Source organism: Ambystoma mexicanum, chromosome 6q (assembly GCF_040938575.1).
Source record: "Ambystoma mexicanum isolate Mex_15411 chromosome 6q, UKY_AmexF1_1, whole genome shotgun sequence".
Taxonomy (NCBI): Eukaryota; Metazoa; Chordata; class Amphibia; order Caudata; family Ambystomatidae; genus Ambystoma; species Ambystoma mexicanum.
The window spans coordinates 262,391,447-262,417,918 of NC_090937.1; the positions used below are offsets into that span (position 1 = coordinate 262,391,447).

At 44.0% G+C, this 26,472-nt stretch overlaps 1 protein-coding gene across 1 annotated transcript in view; it reads right to left on the reverse strand.

Moving 5' to 3' along the window:
• Positions 1-26,472, reverse strand: part of ENPEP (glutamyl aminopeptidase) — a 441,170-nt gene that overhangs the window by 257,353 nt on the left and 157,345 nt on the right. The window contains exons 5-6 of the mRNA XM_069630729.1: positions 16,761-16,915; positions 9,624-9,737 (exon numbers count right to left, since the gene is read on the reverse strand). Of these exons, the coding sequence (XP_069486830.1) occupies positions 9,624-9,737; positions 16,761-16,915 (269 nt within the window). The remainder of the gene's footprint in view (positions 1-9,623; positions 9,738-16,760; positions 16,916-26,472) is intronic.

Below are 26,472 nucleotides of genomic sequence, written 5' to 3' on the forward strand. Positions count from 1 at the left end.
CACTCGGTCCGCAGGTCAGTTCTCATGTGTATGGTGAAGGCGCCATCTCTACTATGATGTTCAGGGGACAAGTGACTGCATTCTTACCTTATAATGGAGAAGCACCATCAGTACTTGACCTCTTATTATACTGATTCCCTTTTCAGGAAACAGGGAGAACTGTAAACTATAGATTGGCTGTATAATAGGTTCTGTTATTTATTATGTTATCAGTAGGACTGGGACCTCTCCTGAAAAAGGCATCAGAGAATATCTGTGGGTTTATCCCTCCAAGTCCAGGCAACCCGCAAGTATTTTCAGGTTCCTGGGGTGCCCCCATGTTTCAGAACCCCCAAAACGGACTTACATTTCTTTTTAAGTCCTTTGGGTAGAGGGCAGACACCTCACAGGGCAGTTCATCATTTTTGAACATAGCCCCTTACCTAGCCAAGCTTATTTATCAAACACAATACAGCAGAGCACAGATGTCGGTACAATCGCGGGGGTCACCATATTGGAAGAACTTTCTCTTGCCTCTTCTTAGAGGGTGTCAAGTGATTCAGATTATATTTTGAAATGCCCTGTGGGAGGAGGCTAGGCCCTACATAAGGCAGTACAACTTTAAACATAATAATCTCCTCCGCATAAAGAAGGCTTTTTTCAGAAGTAGAAATGACTGCATTTGTTTTTTTTTCTAATAATGCGTAGGGAGCCCCCCACACTCCTCTTCGCCCCCCTTCGTTTACTAATACCCTTGCCCCACCCAACACCTATATTTTAATAAAAACGACCCAAAGTGTCGAAATAAATAGATAAAAGAATTCGGTAATGGCTTCCTCGTTTTTTTTGTATTTGATCATTTATACGGATGCCGTGGCAGATGTATGCTAACAAACGTGTATTGTCTAAGCATACACTATAGAGTGTTATTATATATATATATATATTTTTTAATCTAGACTCAATTGTTTAATGATAAGGCATTTAAACGTATGCTACAAAAATTGATATTTTGCCAGAACAATAATATCAGAGATGTAGCTAACATTGCTAAAATATCTGTTTGACTGGAATATTACCTGGCCCCCACGATCAGCTGCCTTAGCTAAACCAGGTGCACGATTCGACAAACATGAAGGGCCTGGATGCAACCACTTAGAGATGTGCTGCCAACAGTCTCTGATGAGCAAAGTGCTCCTTCTTCCATTGAGACACTATTGGAAGCAATACCTGAGGTTCCAGCGTAGACACCCTCAGGTTGCTGCTATCACTCATTGGTCCACTTTCTCACTAACCCACCTATTTAGATGCCTCACAGCGAAGATCAAATTATTTGTGATAAAGTTTGAAACATTCTTCCCTCCCACAATTTGTGGAAAGTGAAATGTGCTAGCAATCATCTAGGGTTGCACTGGGAATGACTGAAGCTTTCCATCAAGATTCCTGCACACGCTCTTCGGCATCAGGACTGGTACCACAGGCAGAACTTTCCAAGTTGACCTTCCCCCATTAGGAGGGCATCAGAGAAGACCTTCTAACAAGATCTATTTATACCTGAAGGAAACCTGATTAAAGTTCCTCTTTATAATTTCATCTACGTCCACACAGATCCATATCCCCACGTATTTCATTTGTCCAGGCACCAAAGCAGTTAAAAGATTTTCATTGGCAAGAACAGAAGATCGGCATCATCCATAAATTAAACCAATTGATTAAATAAATGGATGTTTTCCTGAAGGTGTTGCTTCTTTGGGAACAGGATGCCTAGGGCGTAGACACGTCTCTCAGTAAGAGTACCAAGTCTTCAGTCTAAACACAATGCTTCTGCACTATTTTGCCACAGGGCACCCTGTGCATTTCAGCATTACCTTTTATTTCACCAGTCGCTCAAGAGATGATATAGTCAACCAAGTTGAGCCTGGACACCCTTTTATTGTGCCCATTCTCAATTAGAAAGGTTTAGGAACTTGCTCACTGGTAAGGCTTGAAGCTGCAAGAGACTTCTAAACATTCATACGTTCCAGACCAACCCTGTGTGAGTTATAGTTTCAAAAGATATGTTCCTTTCAATTAAATCAAGCTCTTTCTCCAAATCTGAAGAGAATGCTACTGGTGGCTGGCAGCCATTGCATCTCTTTCATCAGTCACTTTATATTTTCTGCCACATATCTTGATTTGACAAAGCCTCCTTGCTCTGGTGAGATCAGCTTAGGGATCACCTTTTCCTTGAATTTTGCCAGGACCTTTCCAAAGAGCCGACAGTCAATATTCAGTGCACACAAGATCTTGATAAACTCTTAAACCATCAACAAAAGAAAAAAAAAGAACAACGCATTTAGTTTGAGAGCACCAGCATTCAGGATGAAGTCTGAATCAATGGGAAACATAATAATAACTCTTGTGTAAGGACTCTAGTGCTTTTAGTGTGCAAGGGAGGAGCATCAAATGTATTGGTAAACAAGAAATGGCTTGCGCAGTCGTTCTGTACTTGTTTTCAGTGCAGGAGCGACCTCAATATCTGTGATAGAATGGAGAACAATGCATTTGTCATTGCTGTAGTCTTACGGTATGATATGATAGGTTATTTATAACGCGCTTAAGCGCGGACCCGGGATCGAACCTGTGGTGCTCTTTCTCGTCTTGTTTCTAAGGTGAGCCTGTTGCCCCTGAGCTATCCTCCCTAGACAGACCAACATGGTGTGCCAACAACATTGTTTTTTGTCATTATTCTTCTATAAGCAAGTCAACATGTCATTGGATGTACCATGTACAGCATCAACAGAATGTTGCTGATGCTGTATTCAGTATATCCATTGACATGGTGACTACTGGAATGACAAATACATTGCTCTCCGTTCTATCTCAGGTGACTAAAATGCGTGCAGGTCAGATCACTCTGATTCCATTTCATTTATCGGTCAGTGAGTCGCAGGCAAGTGAGTGGTAGCTGCTTTGCTCATGTGCACGCTCCAATGGTGGTGTTAGCAGTTTAAGCTCGTGCCCTTTGAGTGTGGCTCGTCCCCACGCCACACCCACCATGCACCACTTCCTCACCAAACCACCTGTGCCTCTGTGTTGCCTACACTTTATTCTCGCCACGTGCATCACGCAGGGTCGCACGAGGGGTGCTGGCCCCGAGTGCTGGATTAGTGGCAGTGTTATTGATCATGCTAATAGGCCTACAACTTTTGCATCTTATATCCTGGAAATACATCTTGGACAAGAATTGGAGCATGCCTCAGGCAACATAAACCTTCTAATCAACTCTAGGAGCATATCACCCATCAGATGGGTCCTTCGTCTGGAAAAATAACCATGGAAAATCAACCTGCCTTTTGACTCATACCCAGGCTTGGATTGTCCTATAGGGTAATAGGGAAATGCCTGAAATGCCAGCCCATGATTCTAGTGTGGGACAGTTTTTTTGTGGCCAAAATGAGCCTTTTCTTAGCCATAGTGGGCCAGTTTCATAAGTTACTACAATGGTTTTAACTAATGTTGCTAAGCAAATATTCTTCAAATGCACTATTTTAAATATATTTTAAAAAACACTCCCCCTAGGGTAGTATTCAAACAGTCTGTTCTGAAAATTTATTAATTTCAATTTGCGATTGTGGGCAACGTTTTCACTAGTGACCGGGCCGATTTATGTCCCAGTCCGACCCTTGCGATACCCCCTCTCCAGCGAGGGACGGATAAAAAGAAGAGCTTTGGTACAGTACCTAGTTATGGAAGTCAGACACACTGCCCATTCCCCCCTCAATTTAGCATGGATCTATACGGTTATGTGTATATATCATAAGGGGCAGTAAAAGGGCTAAGATAACGTATCTGTCGGTGTCTGTATCCTTTCTACGCGGATTAGCCTTACCAACATGAACACCTCGCCTGACTTGAAGCAGGGCATATGAATGTGTCTGAAAATGTCCACTGGCAACCTGCCACAAATACTGCCTCCGAGATGTACAGTTATCCTAATTGGACTTGCACACCTCGTTTATCCTTTCAGGAATGCAGGTGCTGCTGCCACTGAGTTGTTGGATGGCCAAAATAGACCTCTCACTCAGTAGCATTCTCATAGTAGACCTGCTGAGCTGCGCAACAGTATGCTTGCTCTTCTCAGAGAACAACTTCTTAAGTCATATTGTTTCTTACTTAGTGTGAGGTGGTGTCACTTCAGTGATTTTCAAAATACTCCAAAGAGTTACACTGCCATTCTTCTGCTGGCTCTGATCCACTCATCAATCTTCTGGATTCCCGACCACTACTTTGGTAGCAGTGCCCCGTACAGGCCTGTCTGGAAATCCCTGCCGCCTGCGAGGAGATGTACGAGGATGCCTTAAGTGGTGTAGGAGGCTGTGGCCTCTGGGAGGTACATGCACAGCCTTTTCCATCCTACTCCACATGAACACTTTCCTTGTCCTATTACAAAAGGGCAGCAACGTGCTCTTTAGTCTCAAATGGGAATGGTCCACATAACCAGAGGGCACGGGAGAAGAGGACAGCTAAATTCGAATGACTGCTGAAAAGCCCGAGGAGGCCACTTTTCAAATAAAGGTTCTAGTATAATTCAAGATGTTTTTGTATTGGGTAACATAGCTGATGGTTGGCGGATCCAGTATACCTGTGCGACAGGGAAAGGAAGTAAGACGAGTTATGGGGTGCGACATGGAAAGGAAGTAAGAACAGTTATGGGGTGATGGGTAGCTTTCTTGGGAGAATGCAGCATAGAAGTTGGGTCAAAATGAGGGGGAAAACAGTACAAGAGCATATATAAATATATGCTTTCTTTCCGAGTAGATAAAGGAAATTATCCCCCACCATTCTAGACAGCAACTATATATGGCAAATTAGTGGGTGAGAAATGTATTTCATTTATTGTTTATTTATACAGCGCTTATACACAGGTGAAGTACTTCAAAGCGTGAAGAAATGAGTGTAAAGTCATCCATCTTTTGGTAAAGGGAGCACTATTTAGGCAACATTCATGGGTCTACTTCCAGACATTAAGGCCCTTTAATGAGATTTTTTTTTAATGTTTAGTATATATTTATTTATGTAGGTGTTTTCTTGAGTTCTATATGCTGCTTATACTTCACTGCCCTTTCGATGGTTTGACGATGGATGTTTGCACCTTATATTGATAAGTCAACTTGATTTTCTGATTGGAAATATGATTAATTCATCTGGAACAGAGAACAAGTGAGCTACAAAGGTCACTCTCTTAATGACATTTCTGTTCTTTCCTCTCTTCACTCCTCATATGACTCCCACGTGCTTGATATCAAAAAGTGTCACTTTGCTGATCTTACTCTCTCACTTTCTCATCATACTTGTTGTTTATTCCCCTTTCTGCTAACAGTTTAGCAGACTATTTCCTCTCTAACGTTTCTTCCTTTCCCTACCTCTCCCCTCCCAATCTCTCCCTGCATTTCCCCCGCTTCGCATCCTTCTTCCTCTTCTTTTTGAGTGATGCTGAAACGGACTCCTTTTCTACACTGTGCTTATACTACTGCCTCCCCTCTTGATCACATTTCTTCTTAATTAAGTCCCTCAATCTATCCTCATCTCATTCCCTATATTACATGCATTCTTAATCTCTCACTCTTGACTTCTTCTTTCCTTTCATCCATCAGACATGCTGCCATTTTCCCAAACTTGAAAAACCCTCTCTTGACTCCTCTCTCCCTGGTGACAACCGGCCTATTAATCTTCTTTGGGTTCTTTACCAAATTACTCAAATGAGTCATCTATTCTCAAGTCTCTTCTTCCCTAAACCTGCTCTCTCGTTTACTTTTCCTTCAGTCAGGATGCTGTCCTTCTCACTCTGCCGAGATTGCACTACCTCACGTTTCTAACTCCAATGTTTCTGCCCATCAGCTTAAACCTTCCTCTATACCAATTCTTCTTGCCTTATTCGACTTATCTTCAGTGGTCGAAGTGCACAAAAAGAAGTAGTGGAACTATGTTCCCTGCTGGCCTGCCCCTGCTCACCACAAACCTAATCACTATGCCTTCTCCCACATGCCATACAAACCCATAAATAAATGCGCCTGCTGTTTAAGGGAACGTTATGTTTTTGTTTATATATTTATAAGGCGCCGAAAACCCCAGGCATCGGGGTGCCAGAACAAAAACGACAAACGACAAAAAGGAAAGAAAACGGGAGAATAGAAAACATAACAAATTAGAAGGGGTCAGAAATCCGTGAAAGTTTTCAGCTGTCAATGAAACGTAGTTACGTTGTTTACTAGCCTATGGTCCAGGGGCAGTGTGTTCCACATTTTCGCAGCAAGCACAGGGAATGACTTTCCCAGGTTGTTGGCTAGCTTAAATCGAGGAGTTTGAATCAGTCCTATGTTATGTTATATGAACTTATTAAGTGCACGTTCTCCTGAAGGTATCATGGTGCTGGAGAAGAGAAGCAGAATCCAAGAAAAATGTTTTTGTTATCAAAACATATATGTTTTTAAGGCTTTCTAAAAGCCCATTGATTAGGAAGATTTCTTAAGGTCAGGGGAAGACTATTCCACAATTGAGCTAAGGCAACTGAAAAAGCCTGTCCTCCAATGCGAGAGCGTCGGAAAGAACGGACCACCAGTAGACCCTCAGCCGCCGATCTTCATGGCCGCCTGGGAAAATAGTGGGTGAACTTGTCATGCAGATACTCAGCCCCTTGATCATGAAGAGCACGAAGCACCAAGCATAGGGCCATAAAGACAATGTACTGTTTAACAAGCAGCCAGTGTAAAGAGCACAAAACCAGAGAAATGTGAGCCCCATAAGGAGAGCCTGTGGCCACTATCGGGAGACCGAACTGAGTTTCCTTGGAGGTTCGTAGGAAAGTATCAGATTTTTTGTATAAGTAGGGGCGGAACCAGGAATAGATTTGTGGACAAGAGTAGATACTTTAAATTGTATGTGTGCGGTAATGGGAAACCAGTGGAGTTCCTGACGACTACAGGTAATATGTTCTCTTCTGGATTTTCCTTTAAAGACACACACTGCAACGTTCAGTGCAGTGCACTGAAGTGCAAGTTTCAACTTCTTCCTACACTTCTGTTTTAAAATGAAACCATTACGGGAACTGTTGCCTGCTAAAAGTATAGAAACAGTCAAACTTAATTTAAAAAAAAGTAGAGGATCACCACTCCCAACTGCTCCTGCCCACTTTGACCACTGCTTATCTTGACTTTGATACGGTTGACCACACTACTCTTCTCCCTCCTTTAACCTCCCTTCGTTTCTCTGGCAGAGCAGTTTCAATGGTTCATTTCATATCTTTCTGACCCTTCTCCTAGGTTTATCACATCTGTTCTCCACATCCTCTTCTCTAGAGTGTTCCTCAAGGTTCTGTCCTTGGCCATCTACAGTTTTCACGCTGTACTATTATTCCCCTCTCTGCTCCTACTGAGCGCTTTAACCTTTCTTTAAGCAATGTGTCGACAACTGTCAGATTTTATTCTTTTTTATGATTCTCTTCTCTGTACTGTCTCCACCTGTCTCGCTGCCATTCAATCTTAGATGCATCCCCACTTTCTCCATTGTAATCCTTTTATAACCAAAATCCTTTTTTTCCTGCTTCTTTTATTCGCCCCTCTAAACCTCTTCATTGCCTTTCCATACCTCCTTCCTTTCTCTTTTGCTCCTATTGCGCAAAATCTTGGTGTCACGTTTGACTCCTTTCTTTCCTCTTCTCCTCTCACATTTCCTGTACTTCCCAGTTCTGTCAATTTTACCTCTTAAACATTTTCTGTGCTTGACCCTTTTGTTTGTTCCTGGACACCAAGCTTCTTATTACATCTTCCTGTTATCTTTTCCCGACTTGACTACTATTCTACCCTTCTTCTTGGTCTTCTGTCCTCGCATCTTCTGCGCACTGTCTATAATTCGCCCATTAGTCTACTATTTTTCCTCCAATCACATTCATCCAGCACTCCTTTTCTTCTTTCTTACTTCTTCCGACCTTTTGATTTTTGTCTTCTCTATCATTTTCTTTTGTCTAAAGGTGTATTCTTGGTAACGTTCCATCTTATCTTGCTTATTTAATCTCCTTATATTCTCCTCCTCATCTTCACAACTCTTTACATCTTCTGTCTGTAGATAAACCACCCTGTGCTGCCTCTCGCTTTCACTATTTCTGCCTCTTGGCACCCAAACATAGGAACTCTCTCCCCCTTTTCATCTACTCCTCGCCTGCCTCACACATTTTCTGTTCTCACCTCAAATCCAATCTTCTGTCCACTCTATGTAATAGTTCATCCGCATTCTTGTGTTTCAACCTCTCTCAATATTTGTCTAGTCATCATTTTGCTAATTTATTATTGTACCATTGTTTTCTTTATCGACTTATTGCTAGGCAGTTGGCAAAAGTGCTGATTAAATTTCAACAAATCGGAAGAAATAATGCATGAATATCCCTCAATACATATACGACTAGCTTAAGGTGAGTGCTCTGTGGCCACACTGCATTCTAGATTCAATGGTAGTCCTTTAAGAAACAAGTACGTCTACACATTTTTCTGGTTTGATTTGTGTGTTGTAGACAGAGTGGACATTAAAAGTACGGGGGTTCAAAAGGGGATGAAACCTACTATGGAAATAATGTGTCTTTCCTGATCAAAACTAAGATCCAATGAGGTTATAACCAGACTTGTAGCAACAGGAGTGTTGTCCTTATGGGATACACCACATAGGCAAACAAGCTAAGGTGTCATGTGCAGAGCTGCCTATTCTAATTAAAACTCAGTAGGTGCTAATAGGTTTTTCTCTCATTATTTACTCATTTTCTAACGGTAAGCGCCTTATATATTAATGTGCACACTTATACTAACCATTAAGCACTGATTTACAATTGTTTTTATGAACTGTTGATGGTACTTCTGTCCTGAATGCATTAAATAGAGATATGAAGATGAAAATACATTCTTGTTTACAAGCAGAAAATAAATGAAATTGAATTGAAATAGCACACCATCGTGTGAGAGTAATGGCTGTCTAGATGAGTGGGCTAAGAGCACAGCAGCCCAACCTAAAGAAGAAATGAGGGAGGGGTAGCCTACCTCCTTTTGTGATATTACATACATTTCAACAAATTGAAATGCATAACATGGTAGGCTGTCCTTGTTCAGGCCACTGAGATGTATCATGATCTTGCTGACTGCAAAAGCGGATGTAATGTGAAACAGTTTCCTTTGGGCAACAGGTAAGCAATGCTTGTTTCAGAACCTTTATGAAACAGTAATGGTGAACCCATCACCACTTCACTTTTTGTATCTCAAGCAATGGTCAACACATTTGGCATGCACAAAGGCACTCAGAACAAAACATGAGCTTTGCATTCCCCGAAAATTGGTTGACTATGATAAAAGTTGCAAAAAGTATATTTAATACAGAAAAGAACACAAAAACAAAAAAAAGCGCAAGAAATATTAAAAATCTGACCGCTCAGTCTTAGTAATATATTATAATAATTTACAATGTTTCAGCTTCTTCAGTTTTAGCGGTGCGTTGTGGGCTGCCCCCATTTTTAAACTTATGAACTTGTCTGCCTTGCCCGATTGCTTTCCACATTAAACAGTGTTGTGGAATATACTGTCTCCACAAAAAGAAAACGATACATGCTTGTATTCTCACCCACTTACCATCTGCCAATCTGGCTCGGTGGCATTAACTCCCTTGTATTCAAAGTAACTGGCAAACCCTTCATTCAGCCACAGATCGTCCCACCAGTCCATGGTGACAATATTTCCAAACCACTGAAAACATAAGGGGAAACGGTGCAATAATTGAAAAGAAATAAATCCCATACATTCAGAAGCACATTTTTGCATGAAGCATTCCGTTGCTTGATACTGAAATGAACACACAAAAGCCCCAAAAATTCCATTCACAAAGGATGGCATAGTGCAGAGGCGTTGCTGGGGATGTGGGGGGGGGGGGCTGAGGGGCCTATAGCCCCGGGTCTTTTGGTTGTAGCCCCTGATAGGAGCTCTGGGGGTAAAACCAAAAAGGCTAGCTAGCCCCCAGCCCGACAGTCCCATAATTAGCATAGACCCGGATCTTTTCCAGACCTAGCAACACCCTTGCATAGTGCCACCTTGTGGATGGTAACAGTAAGTGTGACGGAGCATGAACAGGAGAAATGTGCATGCACCTACTTGTCACCTCAGTGTCTCTGTCCCCTTTCAAACAACCTGGCCTAAGTTCATTTGTTTTTCAGAATGTCCAATGTTTTTACTGACTCGAGCTGCTGACTGAATTTATGATTTTGTTCACCTTCATTGTTGGGTGTCAGAATGTTTTCAAGTTTTTTCATCTTGCGCGAAGAGCTTTTAAGGTTTTGCACACATCCAACAAGTTATTGCTTAATCACTGCAACCAGATAATGCCCAAAGGGACAGGCTTCAGAGAGTGCATTTCATGCAAGCAAACTTAGGGAAACATGGGGATGTAGATTAGATTTCACAATCTGAAAGACTGCTGCTGTTGACACCAAACCTAAGGGTATCTTTATGCATTGAAACAACACTTCTGGAGTGATGAATGCCATAACATTCTTAGATATCAGATGCAATCTTATTTGATGAGAAGATGATTTCAGGTCCAGTGTAGAGAATATTTTTGCATCTCCCAATGTGCTCTACAGCTCTGCAATGAGGGAAATGAGTGTGTCTGTGTTAAACTATATTGCTATTCAGTGCCCAGAGATCTATGCACAGCCTTCATTTCCAGTTCACTTTTCTCACTACCACCAAAGGGGATGCCCACTCTGCAGATTCTACTCTCATATCACTCTTTGCTTTTTCATTGCTAAAATCTCTTTTTTCATTTCTACTCGTAACAAAAAGGGAAAGCTCCTAGTGGTTTGTACTATGGATTTCGTTCCTGCTTTCTGTCTGATGTGACGTTAAAACGCTTTTAGACATCCTAGTTCTTCCATGAATACTTCATGTTCCCTTTTTGATTTAACGTCTCATTCTATTTCCTTGTGTTGTACTGACATGGCTTCACGTGCAAACACTGATTCTTCTGCATTGGGATGCAGTATAATCTTCAGTATCTTCTAGTGTTAACAAGTTAGTAAAGGGACACTACCTTTTCTTGGCACATATATCTTCCCTTCGGCAGTGCAATCTTTAAAACGCAATTCTGACTAAAACCATACTATTCATTAAATTTTTTTGCCTGAATATTCTACTAGGTAAAGTCAACATCACTGAGTGGCAAGTTGTTTTCAAATATCATATCAAGTTGTCTTAGCGGCAAACAAGGTATATTTAACACCTGAGTCGAAGACCATTTTTTATGTTTTTGTTTCCCACTACTATTGAAGCCATGGGTTTGTCAGTGTCTGCATCATCATCTCTCACCAACAGTATTTTCGTTGTCCCGTGTAAATATGAATCACTCGTGTGTCCTCTCACCATTTCTTTAATGGTAAAAGTAGATTAATCAAATTCTTCACATAGTTAATGAATGCAGTCCATAGATACAGATACATTTCTACAACACTTTGCAAAATGCCCTTATCTGCTGCATTTCCTGCATATTATTTTTTATCACAGTGCATGTCTCACTGCTAGAGGTGTTAAACAGACTGTCACAATGATAACATCTTCTCCTTTCTTCTTTATATAGTCAATCAGCCTTATTAATTTCCCTCCTAAATTCTCCTTCTGTCTAGTCTCTTACTTTGTTTGTTTGTTTGTTTTATTCATTTTTTGTGTGCGCCAGACCCAGGGGTAGCAGGGCGCAATGGCAAGAAAATGCGAAACTTACAAGGTTACATCATAGCAAAATGTACATTAGAAAATACAATAAGGTCACACAAATAATTACAGAATATACAGGTTCAAGTAGGTCAATCAGAATTACAGCTGTATAGAGTAAAGGTCTATTGATTAATACCAGTAGGAGGTAGGTAACACTGGTCAACTGAGGTCAGTCGAGGTAAGGTATTGAATGACTTTTTCCTAAAACAAAGGTAGGGCAGGTCCGCTCTAAGGTCTTATGGTAGTGAGTTCCAAGTTTTAGCAGCCTTTACCGGGAAGCTATTTCCTCCAATAGTAGTGAGTCTAAAGTTCGGTATTGTCAAGCAATTAGAGTTGACAACTCTGGTTGGTCTAAGAGATGTTCTCCTGTGGAATTTGTCAGTCAGGTAACTAGGGGCAGAGTTATTAAGGGCTTTGTGGGTCAGGGATAGCATCTTGAGTTTTATTTTGTTCTCCGTGGTCAACCAGTTGTGGTGGCGTCTGGCGGAAGAGATATGGGATCTTTTATTAATGCCTAGTGCTGCTCTCAGGTCATTATTTTGTAAAGTTTGTAGTCTTTGGGTTATTTTTTTATTAGCTCCAGAGTATAGAGCATTACAATAATCAATCCTGGAGAGAATTAAGGCTCTGCCCAGGATTAGGCAACTCTTATTGGAAAGGAATGGTTTACCGGCTCTTATCAGTTTGCACGTGTAGGCCGTGGAGGAGGAAAGGGATTTTAGCTGTTTATCAAGTGATAGGGTAGAATCAAGATAGAATCCCAGGGTTTTTACATCCTTGGATACTTGGATGATGTTCCCATCTATGTTGAATGAGGAGAATTCCTAACCTAGTTTTTTGATATTGGCTTGGGTACCCAGGATAATCAACTCTGTCTTATCATCGTTTAGACAAAGGCTGTGAGTGGCCATCCATGCCTGGATGATAAGATATACCTTGTTCACCAATTCCGTGTCTTTTGCATGATCCCCAGAAAACGGGAGGAGGATCTGTGTATCATCTGCATAATTAGTGTAGGTGATACCAAGATGGCACATATCATCAAACAGGGGCTTGGTGAAGATATTGTATAGAGTTGGGGATACACAAGAGCCCTGGGGAATACCACATGAGATAGGGGTGGGATCTGCCGCTGCTGAGGGGGAGAAGACTCTCATCGTTCTCTTGCTCAAGAATGACTTGATCCATCCAAAGCTTCCGAGGAGAAATGGCCGGCGGAGTCCAGGTGACTGCAGAGGACTTTGTGATCCACCAAATCAAAGGCAGCTAAGAGGTCCAGGAGTACTAGGAGTACTGTTCTCCCTTTGTCTCTCAGCTCATCAATTTGAGATTTCAAGTCAATGAGGGCAGTTTCTGTTCCGTGTAGGGGGCGGAAGCCCGATTGTCTTTCGCCTAATAGGTTATGTAATTCTAGGTGGTTTTGAATTTGATTGTATGCGGCTTTGTCCAGAATCTTGAGAAGAAACGGTACCGTAGTAATAGGGCGGTAATTAGTAGGGATGAGGGGATCTAATGTCTGTTTTTTAAGGAGGGGGAGTACCCAGGACTGTTTAAGGTTGGCAGGGATGGTGCCTGAGGCGAAGGAGGCGTTAATCAATTTAGTGATAAAGGGAGATAATTCTCTGGCAGCGTCTTTTATTAGCTGTGCTGGACAAATGTCACCTTTACAATTTGATGGTTTAAGCGACAGGATAACTTTTTCTACTTCCAAAGTGGTCATTTTGGAGAAGTGGAGGGTATTGCTGTGCACCAGTGGGTTATTGGTGTGAGGCATTTTAGGCGAATCCTGAATTTTAAGTACTTCTTTTTTTTGCTGGATTTTATTTTGGAGTGTGATAATTATATTTGCTAAGGCTTGCTGGATATCCGTGCACCAAGGTTTGTCCTTGGTACAGGTGTCCTGAATGGCGATGGGAGACTCGAGTTCCTTTAGAATGGAAAAGAGCTCTTTCATGCTGGAATTAGATTTAGCTATACGGTCATCATATGAGTTACGTTTTGCCTGGCAAACTTCTTTTTTGTAAAGTGAGGAGAGAGTGGATAGTTTAGCTTTGTTATCGACTGATGGGCAGAGCCTCCAGGTGGTTTCGCTCTTTCTTTTCAGAATGCGTAAATCTCTTAGCTGTGGAGTAAACCATTTGTTTAGATGAGCTTTCGGTTTGCTTGGTCTAAGTTTGAGAGTTTGTGACTTTGTACTGTCACGACATCCACAGAAGATGAGAATTCACTCTTCTTACTCTCTGTGGCCAATTTCTGATCTAGTTCTTCGACCCATTTACTGGAATATTCTCCATCCTTTGCTATCCTTAATAATTGTTCCAATGGTGGGTTTCACTTTGCCCATAGTGCATAAACTGGTCTCTAAGACGTTGTTTGAGATTTGTTCCAAATTCACATGAAGATCCGTGGAGCGCTCTAATGTACTCTCCTACCGTCTCCCCATCTTCTTGCACTCTCTTGCCAAAATGGTATCATTCAAGAACACTGACGTTCCTGACATAGTGCTTGTCAAACACCTTAACATAGTTCTAATATTCATTTAGTCCTTTCACTTTTTCTAGACTTCGTGGAAGTAGGTTCTTAAATTGTTCCAGTCCATAATTCCGTAGGCAGTATATTACTAGCAATGCTTTCTTTCCATTGCATAATTGGTTCGTTGCACAGCTTGCACATAATGCCCAACCCTTTTGCATCTTTTCTGTGGTATAATGGGTTCATTTTGTGTGGGCAGAAAAAAATATGATGGTGGTACTTCTTGCATGCTGTAAATTCTTATTGGAAAATATATGTATTGCCTCTTTTCTAGACCTAGCACTTCCACACTTCTTCCCTCGCTTGTAATGCTGTACTTAACTTTACTTTACTTTATTTCTTCTTACTGGCTTCACTGGTGCTGTTTGTGTGCTATGAGTGCCTATCCCCTCAATGTAGATAGACCCTTGCACCTCTTGATTCAGTCACTGCTGTCGGTTGCTAGGCAACGTGAGTCTACAACATGTTGTGGGGTCCTTTACTGTACTGTAGCGCGTGCTGCCAGAAATGATAGATGCTTTGCAACCCTGCAGAAAACACCTGTTCTCGCGACTTAAATAATAAAATTTCTATTCCACCTGAGTAGGTCCAGTGCCCTCAGGACCCCCTCTCACCACTGCAGTGTGGCAACTGAGGTATGCACTGGCTACTTTCAGTTTTTCCGCACCTTGTAGGTTCGGTCACTCTCCGAGGCAAGCCCTTCAATGCCAGTGTATGGTCGCAGATGATCCAGACACAGTAGGTGAGAGTCCAATAGTTTATTGTATCACAAAGTTACATTCATCATGAAACCATACTCCACTTCTGACTGCACCTCCCCCAACACTCTAGAACCCCCCATGATGGCCAGGGCTCATATGGATGACACCGCCACCGTCTCCCCTCTCAGCAGAGCCTTTTCCCACACCCATGCTCGCCCATATATGAACAATGCACCCTTAGTGTGATAGTGACATTTTTGCAGGACACGCCATGACAAGGTCTGTCGCCAATTTTCAGGCTGGTCAGTCCCCACCGAGCAGATGAGTATGTCTATGCTGCTCTCACTCATTTCACGTTTAACCAGAAAACAACATTACTGTCTGCCCTCTGCAATATATCTGTCTTTTGTCTCAGTGCTGCTCTCTGCAATGGCTGCAGTCGCCCTAGCATATTGGGAACAAGTAATAAGAGAGGGGGTTGGCGTGCAAGGGGTTATGCAGAAGTGACGCCTCCCACACATGGAAACCCAATTAGAACAGCCTCTTTGCATTACTGCTCAGAGAGGCTCTCTGCATGCTCATCTCCCTGAATAACAGGGTGATAGAACTGTATATGGGGACATTTTAAATTTCGTTCAACGCAATGACACTTTAGTGGCAATATTTCCAGTTGGGCAGAGCATTTAATGAATTCAGATGACGTCAATTAAAATTGTAAGTTATGTGATTACTGCTAAAGTTATAACATTTCAAATTAGAGATCATACTATGTCTGACCCAGTCGCAACATCCTACTGAAGTGCAGTCCTACTTTTCTGTTGGCAGTTACAGTTAAATTATAGTCAACTTTTATGTCATGCACTGATTGTCTCGGTTTTTGATTTTGGAAATCTGGTAACCCGACGTATAGAGCCCAGGCCCCGCCTCCCACGCTCTCCTTTCCAAAGGTCAGTGAAGCTCTGTACTTTCCACTACACAACTCAAACAATTGTTAAAACACAACAAGGCCCTCTTGACAGCTACATCCAATTCTTGCAAAGCTCCTGTCTTCGTCGCATCCGAGGACAGCTTGAGTGAGAGGGTGTTGAGGGGTGCTCACTGAGGCTCTAGGAAGAAAGGACAGATAGAGGAAGAGTACGAAATAAGGAGAGTGGATATAGCTAGTTTTACGCGTTTCCATATTTGGATTGTAATATTTGTTCTTGACTAATGATTAATCAGTTTACATTAAAGATGTCTTAATTCATAGATGTTTCTCCGGTTCATGCGAGATATATTTTGCATACTCGCCACATCAGTTAGACAGATCCCTGGTTGCATAAGTTGCATCTCTAGAGAAGTCTCTCATTTACCTTTGTTCTTAGGCCGCCACAGACACTTCTTAGGCCCCGCCCTCAACTATTGTTTTGTGACTCTTTAGGCCCTGCCTTGTTTATTAATGCACTTAAAACTCAGGCACAGGCTCTTCCCAGCACATGTATATGTGAACTGCACCATATATACTTTCTGCGCCCATATATGTGGATGATGTGGTGGTCTGTCGATATTAGCAGGACGCGGCACACCACCTGTATGGGTGCCAGGAGAGCCTAACATAGAACATACCTTAAGTTATCCACCTTGCGAGGTGTAGGAATGGACTAATTACATCTGTGATTTGCATCTTTCCCGCATGCCTGTGTACTCACTTTCATATTCTCAGTTCATGTTCTCAGTATTGCTCCTCAGCTGGCGGGAGTTGCCCTCTGCGGCATGAGTCTAAAGATTTGTTTACCTGGTGAACAAGCTCGTGGGCAATGACAGCGGCAACCCTCTGCTTATTTATAGATGCGGATTGTTCGGGGTCATACAAAAGGTTGGTCTCTCTGTATGTGATCAGACCCCAATTCTCCATAGCACCAGTACCGAAGTCTGGAATAGCAATCTTATCTGCAATGACAAAACGGGGCAACACCACAATGATAATAAGTTTGTATAAACATCTCCAAGTGTATTCAGTTACTTCACATGCAAAGCTCTTCTTGTTTGGTGATCGTAATGTATGTGTATAAGGTCAATTACATGTGCAAAAGTACCAACATTTACCATAGTGATAATCGTGAACAAATTCGACTTCTGCAAATGAATATTCTTCCTTCTGTTTCCTTCATTTAGTTCGACTATGAAGGCCCCACTTTAGGTTCACCCTGATATCTCTCTGGGCTTGCAAATTCATTTGTATTGACCTCTTACACATGCACCCAAGGCAAATGCTCAAATGATCGGATCCACGAATTTACTAAAAAATATTTAAAATCTAGTTAAGCTATCCTATTTTATTTTCTATCTCATGCCCTCCACTTCCTAAAATCAAAGCTAGACAACTGTCTTCTAGCAGTAAACCAGTTATTAGAAGGATCGCACCTCCCAACTTGACACTTGGGGCCTGATTCTGAAGCCTAACAAATGTGCCATTTTAATCTGAATATCCCCCCACCCCACGCCAACAAATTCTTCTGCCATTCTGAGGGAGACTAAAGCAATGCAGAGGAGGTACAGCAGATGCATCAAAAAGTATTGCAGAGTGCTGGCATGAGGAGCACACACACACATCGAAGACACATTTTTACTTAACCGAGGGGCTGATTCTGAGGTGCATGTTAAATAAGAAAAGTGCTGTGTCTCAGCCGAAAGTCACTTTACCATGATGCAAAGGATTCTGAGCTAACCCGAGAGTGGCAGTAAAAAATCAAGTCCACCATTCCCGGAAATCCATATTTACAGCATACCATCATCCTTGCCAACCAATTCATGTGTTAGTGTCTGGCAGGGACTGTATTCTAAACACCCTTTCTGCACCAGCCTAAAGAAGGCTACATTAACAGTACCTTGGGAGGTGGCGTTCAACTCCAGTGCACGCCTTTTCCCATTATAAATATAGCATTTCTCAGACTGCAGAACAACTTTTCGAGTTTAAAGAAAGTTTAAGAAAACTTTCTTAAATTAGAAAAGTGGCAGTCTTTTGAGAGATGCTCGCAATGCTACTGGAACACATGTTTACCCCTCAGCGAGAGATTTTAGCAGCTTTTGCTGCAGGTAAGCACGACATTTCCCCTCCAATATTTCCACCCATCTCAGAATGATGGTGCTGGAAACTGGAGGGAAGAATGTTGTCGTTCCACGCTATATTTAGCACAAGCTAGGCCGGAAAGTCTGGCAGAGCCTGCGGCTCTTTACGCTTTCGATGAAGTAGAAATATGGCGCCCACATCAAAGCAAACCATTGTCCACGGGTTAAGTGCGCTCATACATGTAAATGTAAATTGTTTCTCAGGGCACAGCATGATAATTCATAGGATGTACAATAATGTCCATTACATTCCGGCATTAGCTTTTCACGGGGCATGCCCCGCATATTCTTCTGTGCTTGCTAGCAGATTTATTTATTTATTTATTTATTTTTGCATTTATAACACGCAGAAAACCCAGAGGCATTTTGGCGCGGATTCTTGAATCTGTTGTAATTACCGTCACATTATGCACAATGTGCTTCATAGCAGATCCGTTGCAATCTTGTGGTCAATTTCTGTATTGTTTTTGAAGGCAGGACAATCGAAAAGGTGTGTTTACAACAGATCCTGAAGAATTTGGAATGAAGCCGCCTCCCACTAACGACACCTCCCCTGGTGGCGGGCATTAGTGTTTCTGTATCTCAGCACTGAGAGGGTGCTAAGGCAGGAGAATACCCTCACAGCCACTGCTGTGCACATATGACGGCGGGCAAGTGAGTCGGCAAGCCGTAAAGCACGGCGTTCACACGTTGCATGAAAGTGGTGGATTAGAATCCAATCTTTTGGATTTAAATTGAATCTGGAGTAGGCTAGAAAACAGTCATTCCACCACGGACCAGCACTTCTCTAATTTTGCATGCACCTCTGAAACAGGCCCTGACTCTGATGAATAATTAAATGATGACTCAGAATAAGACTCACCCAGGCACGGCAGGTCGTTTTGGTGACAACAGGTGGAAAGGACCGCGTACAGCACAGAATGCATCAAACAGACATATCCCCTAGTCTACGCAACGTCAGATGTGAGTGCTCAGATTACAGAAACCTTGCATGGGTGCAAGTGCAATTTTGAATGGTATTAGCACTAGGGCCAAAAACTTTTATCTCAATGCAGTTTTTTCACCACAGTGAAGTTTTCCCTAGTGATAATACAGAATGGCATTAGCAGTAAAGCACATTTTGCTCTAGTGCGAATATCCTGCAAATTTGGCTTTGCACCGGTGCAAAATATTTGTAATATGGCCCTAGCCGGTTGACCTGTGAAGGTATTTATTGGGTATTGAGAGATTAGAAATCTGGCTGAAGCTCTGCACAGGTGCAATCGCATCACACTTCTATTTGTATTTTAATCAGATAGCTTTCATGGTGAATATAGAAGTTGAGACACACCATCTCTTGTAAACTCAGAGATTGGAAAGGCAGGTTCTGATAAACTTCTGCCAATCAAGGGGATTTGCTGCTGAACAGGAAGGTGCTTCACACCGGTGGCGTTGGATTTAACGGTAAATTCCCTATGTTTCATTCATGTACTTTTTTGAGTGAATTGTTGCATACATGGTGGTATTGGGAGAATAGCTCAGGGTCAACACGCTTGAAGCAAGACGACTCAGAGCAGCAACACTGGTCTGATGCCCGGGTCTGCGCTAAGAAACCTCTGGGTATTAAGCGTGTAATAAATAGCCAATCATAATAAAATCCCTACATGGCCACTGTAGAAATACTGTATTGTGTGAGTTCTTGATCTGCACGAACCCCATTCTGAAAGCGAATTATGAAAATGTCAGGGAACTAAAACCCCAAAGACTGTAATAAGAGTCATTCTACTGAGTCAGATCTGTTGTGACAAACACGGATGTCTGCAGCCGTATTCCTATCTCCAAAGAACATTTTCCAGTCTGTATCTGCTGGACTGCTCCCCCACATGTCTTCTTCCACGCCCCAGCATTCATACCCTCTACCCACTAGTCAAGGCTTGACCTCGTAAGGTTTCCATTCACAAAACGCAATCCAGCCACCCACTTTTCCTCTGTATATTCACACAGCGGTGGTGGCATACAAAGTCATCAGTGCTGTTGCTGGTAATGACATGTGTGATGTAGTTTGCAATGTCATCAGTCATGTTGCGAGCTGTGAACGGCAGGTGGTGAGGTATGTTTCAGGCTGGAATTTTTATAGTTCCACTTATTGCCATAATGTCCTTTAAAAAAAAATGTTTTTAAAGTGAATTTCAAACTTTTTTGAACAGTAGGTTAACAAAAACCTTTCATAGGGACTTTTTGAATTTTAAAATATTTTGTACAATACATGCCCTTGCCCAGTGGTCACGGCGTCCCACTACTATGGCATTTGGCCCACCTACTGTGCCTGGCCGGCATAGCCTTTGCCCTGTATGCAGTGCTCTTGCTGGATCCTGGCCTGAGACCACCGAAAAATGTCTGTGCCCAGTGAATAATCAAATATGCATGCAGCATCCACTAGGCACAGACTAGTGGTCACCATGCCCTGGGCACATTGGCGCTGGCTGTTATCTTCTCGCCCAGGTTTGCTGTCAATCCATGCAGAAGTATCCCCTATGGAAACCTGTTTTATGTGTCGTCCCCTTGATATTACGTTGCTCCCTCCCCGCCCCGACAACACATTAGAAACATATCCAAATGTGGCTACATGTTTGTTTTCAGGGACTGTCTGTTTTATTTTCTTGAAAGGGGCATTGCACACCCCTCAAGGGCACGCCCTTATCCTGCCCAGGATGAAGACATGCCGCATAGGGATGCTATGTTCTCCTTCGAAAGGATTGTGGACCTCACGGTGTGTAGACCAGAGTTTCGGTCCGTGGATCCAAGATGACTGAAGAAGGATGAAGCATTGTTAGTCTGGCCTCAGCCAATCATCTTCCTAGATTCAGATTTGAATTGGGCCTGTGAAATGGCGTGAACCCAACGGACGAAAAATCCTTCCAGTGTATAGGTCCACTTGTATTTAGCATTTTTTTTTAATGAAAAAAGTTGAAAGCTTTTCACTTCAAGTGAATGCTTCGAGTTGACCAAGATGCCAACTGGTTACCTAAGTTTGGCGTAAACTCATTCAGCTGTTTTACTGTTTCGTGTGGAGCCATTGCAAGCTTTGTCACCTGGCTGCTTTATTTGCTCGCTTGTGACAGCACTAGGAATGTCTGTAGCAGCAACAACCTTCGCCTTTAAAACTGCTGTGTGTGTCTGCCTATGTCACAGAATGTACCAACAAGGCCAGGGGGGAGTATCGGGTGGAATGCGCTGAAGCGTCTCTGTGCCGCACAAGATACTGATGTCGCCAGAGAAGTACACCCAACTCTGACTGTATCTGTCGGCCCAAGAACACGAGACAAAGGGGAGGTTCGCCATCTCAGCACAGTCCACATTACCTGACAATGACACAATGGCTCCTGACACAATCATATGGAGGAAAACACCACATTGTTGCATGCAATTCACAGCTACTAAAATGACTGAATCAAAATATTTTATGTGGAAACAAACTCTTCTGGGTGAATATTGGCCAGTGAACTAATGTTGGTATCTCAAAGGGGGCAATCACTGCGTGAAAAAAAAAACACATACACCAGTGAAAATACTTGGGTCCCCAAAACTACAGACAGGAAATGTCAGCACACAAAGGGTGGCTAAACGGGTTGCACTGCTCAAGCCGACTGCTGTGATAGAGAGAATATCATGCCTCTGGATTCACCAATGTTACGTTTGGCTTATGTGGAACGACATGAATGTGACATCGAACTGCACAATGTCTTCAGAAAACAGCCGGCCTTAGAGGCCACAGCGCCCCGGGCAGCAAAACAAAAATGTGGCACTGCCCCTACCCCCACGTGACCCATGTCTTCCAGGGCAGGGGGGCGGGGGGTCACATTTTTCAATAGACGATGCAGCGCCCTATTGTTATTAAATGTGCTCCGCTCCCGAGAGCTGGGCACATTTAATTTCAATTGGGCGCCTGCCGCGCCTTCTCCCGCCACGCCAGCTCGGAGGAGACCTTGATAGACTCCCCTGAGCTTGAATGGCAGGAGGGATAATGGCGCCCCGGACAGCCACCCCGGAGGCCCTGCTGTAAGGCTGGCCCTGGTCTTTCGGATATGTCTTCTAGATAAAGTGCCTGATTCCCTGGTATATCACTGTGAAGGAAGTTCACAGGTTGTACAGCACCGTCAGCAGTGGTGACATGGCAACAGGAAGGACAATGGGAAACTGATGCCACCATCTTTGACGGCAAGGCTGCACTATAATGGCACTTGCCATACAGCTGGAGAGGATAGCAGGAGGTATACCGAGGGAAGTGGCACTGAATGTGGTAGTAGATTCCTACTACTTATACTGCTCCTGCACCATATACTTACAAGCGTGGAAAGATTAGAACTTTAGAGGGACGAATGGCTCATTTGTGCGTTTCAAAGGTGAATGGAGAGAAATTGATGACCTTGTGCAGAAACATGACCAGATAAAGATGATCACAGTGAAGGCTCGTGGCAAAAAGGAACCGTGGGCTCTTGGCCACAGAGAAGCAGCTGCAAAGAAAGCATTCGCAACAGAGCAAGACGTGACGGGTGTGTGCCCAGTGACAGTGCCCATTGCTTTGCTTGATAACTGCCAACCCAAGGATCTCACAGGCGGTCAATAGAGATACTAATCACCCGCTGAAAGTGACACGCTTAGGACATTACAAACTACCTCCAACAGGACGGCAGTGCCAGTGATGCAAGCACTACAGATAGAAGTTGTTTATCTATATTGAAATTTACAAAAAGCCCCAGTTATGATGCAGAAAGGTGGCGCATGGTGGCACAAGATTGAGGACAATAACTGGGTCTTGCTAATACCGACATCCATTGTTTCATATGTCCTTTTTTGGGCATATGGTTTAAGAGGTCCTAATGAATGGAAGACATTATGGCCAATGCTGAACAGTGATCATATGGGCCATATCAATAACTGCATTCATTTTTGGAAACAGGACAGAAGAGCAAAGGAAAATGGTGGTCAGCTTGCACATGAGCCAAGACCAAACTCTCCATGGGAATATTTGCATTTCGATGTCATTGTGCCCCTTCAGAAGATGACAAAAGGGTTCAAGTATATCTTGTCATAGCTGATGCCTTCAGTAGGTTGCTGGAAACCTTCCCTAACAGTAATTGTTCTGCATAAAGTGGTGAAATACCTTGTGCATGATATATCTGCAAAGTTTGGGGAAGCAGGCATAATAACAACACATAATGGGTCACACTTCACATTCGCACCCAGGGTGGAGAGAGAAACCAATCAGGTTACTTGGATCGCGTACTGATTTAAACCTGTGCTCTATGGAACACTGCTATCTTCCCCCCACCCTACCTTTCCTTTAAAATGCCCCGTCCTTCCCCCCTCAGCCCCACCCCCAGGAGCACCTGATGCAACATGGAAAAGGGATGAATGTGTATCTACTTCATGAATAAGGGTCATAGAAAAGATGAATCAAGCTTGATGTCAACTTAAAATGTGCTAATATGTTGGCTTTCCTTTAGATGGTACAAGTGACTCTGATGTCTCCATCTACAGTGCAATGGCATATGAATGGACTCATGACTACAACACAGGGCTCGTTCAACTTGACAGATTGCTGCATACACATGCACTTCCCAAAGCACACTCATCAATGTATGCCCTTAGTAGCAGACCCATTGTTGTTGTCATAATGGTTCACCCTCAAAAAGAATGTAGGGGGTGGGCCTCTGTTGACAAAGAGAAACAAATGGATATCACCATTCTAGCTCAACATTTCATGACTGTGTATGGGATTCAAACGGTCAACAGCAGCCAAGATGTTGGACACTATCCCAGCTGCAGCAATACACTGTCACTGCTGAGTGGAAACATACAGCAACAGCGGAAGAACAGTGGAAGAACATGACCCCCCAATTTACAGCTACCATCGGAAAAGTCAAAGGGGGATGGGATCTGAAAAGCACATGTTTGTGGAAAACAAGGGTATCTTAAGTGGCGGGAGTATACATTAATGAAAACGAAAGTGTGTTCCGTAAATACGAACAAACATTCAACAGCTGCAGCTGGGAAGGAGAATACGCACTTGAGGAGGATAGAAATATCTTGAACTCCTCATCTTTTGCTTCACGCACAAATGCAGTGTTTAGAATGATATTTGGGTTGAAAAGATTCATACATGATCTCCTTATGGAGGAAGCTGGCATGTATTGGCTGGGTGTCCATAAAGTATACAAGACACTACCTTTGAATGGGAAGGGTACCTACACGGTAGGGTATGCCCTCTCAGGGTTTGATATTGCTGGAATTACCACGGAGTTGGGGAATGGATTCTCCGTCACTTTCACACGCATGCGACATGGAGAAACCTAGAGTTTAAGTGAGGGTGCAGAGCACTTTAAGTTGATATTCACCAACCCTACAGATTAAAACACTTTTTGGATCTCAATATCAACAGCTCTGCTGACCAGGAAAAATTAGCCAGTCATTGTTACTATGGCTGAATACCTACAGAACAGGGAAGAAGAAGTAACCAATCTGTTTTCCCCAAAGGGAAGTACACTGCATGCATTTACAAGTACTAACCGAAAACGAGAGGACTTAAGATCCAAGTTCATCAAACTGGTAAGAGCTTCCAGAAAAGAAATTGATAAGTACTGGGAGATGATTTCATTAAACAACTACCTAACAAACCAACAAATACCAAGGGGTTTATTTATATTAATCTTCCGGGATTTTACTAAGGATGAGGACAAAGACCTAAAGGAAAGTTGGAACGGAATTTGAATTTAAGTTCTAAGAATATGCTGGAACTATTGGTAGAACACGCTACTATAGAGCACAAAAGAGCAGGGGGCGTGGCATGGTGCTCATGGAGTGAGGAGGCTAAAACCTCGAGCTCCGGCCGAGCCCCTAATCCGATCCTGCACAGCGAGCCCTGCGACCAGCGGCTCCGAAATCAAGCTGACCCAGCTGAAGCCTGGGCGAATCTACCCACTTTCCTGCTTTGTCCGACGAAAATTGGAGCTCGGGGTCCGAGTGCGAAGCCTCGACTCGGCGTCCCCCCCGGCCTCGGGCGAGGCACACAAGATGGCCGCCACGACTGCCTGACAGGACGGGACCGTGAGCAGCGAAGGCGGCGCAGCGACAGCAGCAGCGGCCAACTAGGACCCTGCCTTAACCGCCACCCGGAGGAGCTCAGCGGGGCGGAGAAAGCGCTGGGCCGGCGTTGCGAGACCCAGCCCAGACCCCCGGGAGCCCGAGGACCGCGGCGCCGAGCGAGGTGTGTCCGCGGGCGACCAGGGAGAGGCAGCAAACTGCACCTGGGCGGCCTCGGGGGAGAGACCGCCACCAGCACCTCGCACTCCGGACCATCCGGGTCGCACGACAGTGGGCGGGAGCCCCTCTGCGAAGCCCGTGGTGGGAGCCATCCGGAGAGTTGGAGGAGGCCCGGGGCCTGGGGGACATGTTGGAGGCGGAGCCGCCTTGGGTGACTTTGGCTGGTGGCTACCGAGCGGCAGGAGCGCGCACCAAGAACTGGCAACAACCTGATGAACTGGGGGCCCATCCAGGTGTGGCCCGACCCGCTGGGCTCAGACAGCCTGGACCCAGAGAACTGCCCCCCCGAGGGCCCAAAGCTAATCGGCACACTGTGGCAATAGGCGCTAAGCGCCCTTCACCATCGGCACCACCTGCCTGGCCCCACTGGGACACCACCTCTGCCTGCCACGAACGCGGGCCCTGCACCTCCGGGGCGGATAAGCCCCCGAGACCTCACACCTGTCAGGGGCCCCCTGGCCACAGGATCGTGGCAACCCAGGGCAGGGCTCTACCGAGGACCGCAATACGCTCCACGAGCTTGGGCGGGACGCGGCCCTGGACGGGCCTACATAATAACCCAGCCTGAAGAGGCGAGATAGCCGCCAGCACCAAGCAGAAGGCCCAAGCAACACCGCAATGTCCACCCTGTGAAACAAGGCCAAGACCGCCACGATGGACCCCTTCCTCATGACCAAGGCTCCCCCAATCGCCCAATCCACCCCAAAAGGTGCGCAAATCCACCAAATTCTGGTCCAGACTCCCACTCTCTGTGATGGGCAGAGCGGCTATCACTAAAATGATAATACTACCGAGATTCCTGTACTATTTCACCAACATAACGTACTACATTCCTCCCCCCTTCTTCAGGAAACTGGAATCCCTACTCAGAGATTTCCTATGGGGCCCGGCCAGACACAGACTTTCGCTGAATACCCTCACACCTCCATACAGGGAGGGTGGAATCCAACTCCCCGATTTCCAGAAATACTACCTCGCAGCACAACTGACACACGTCGTGAAGTGGTTGTCGAATGAACCAACAGCTGAGACAGGCCTCCTTCGCCAACTGATAGCACCAATGTACCCCAAAGAAG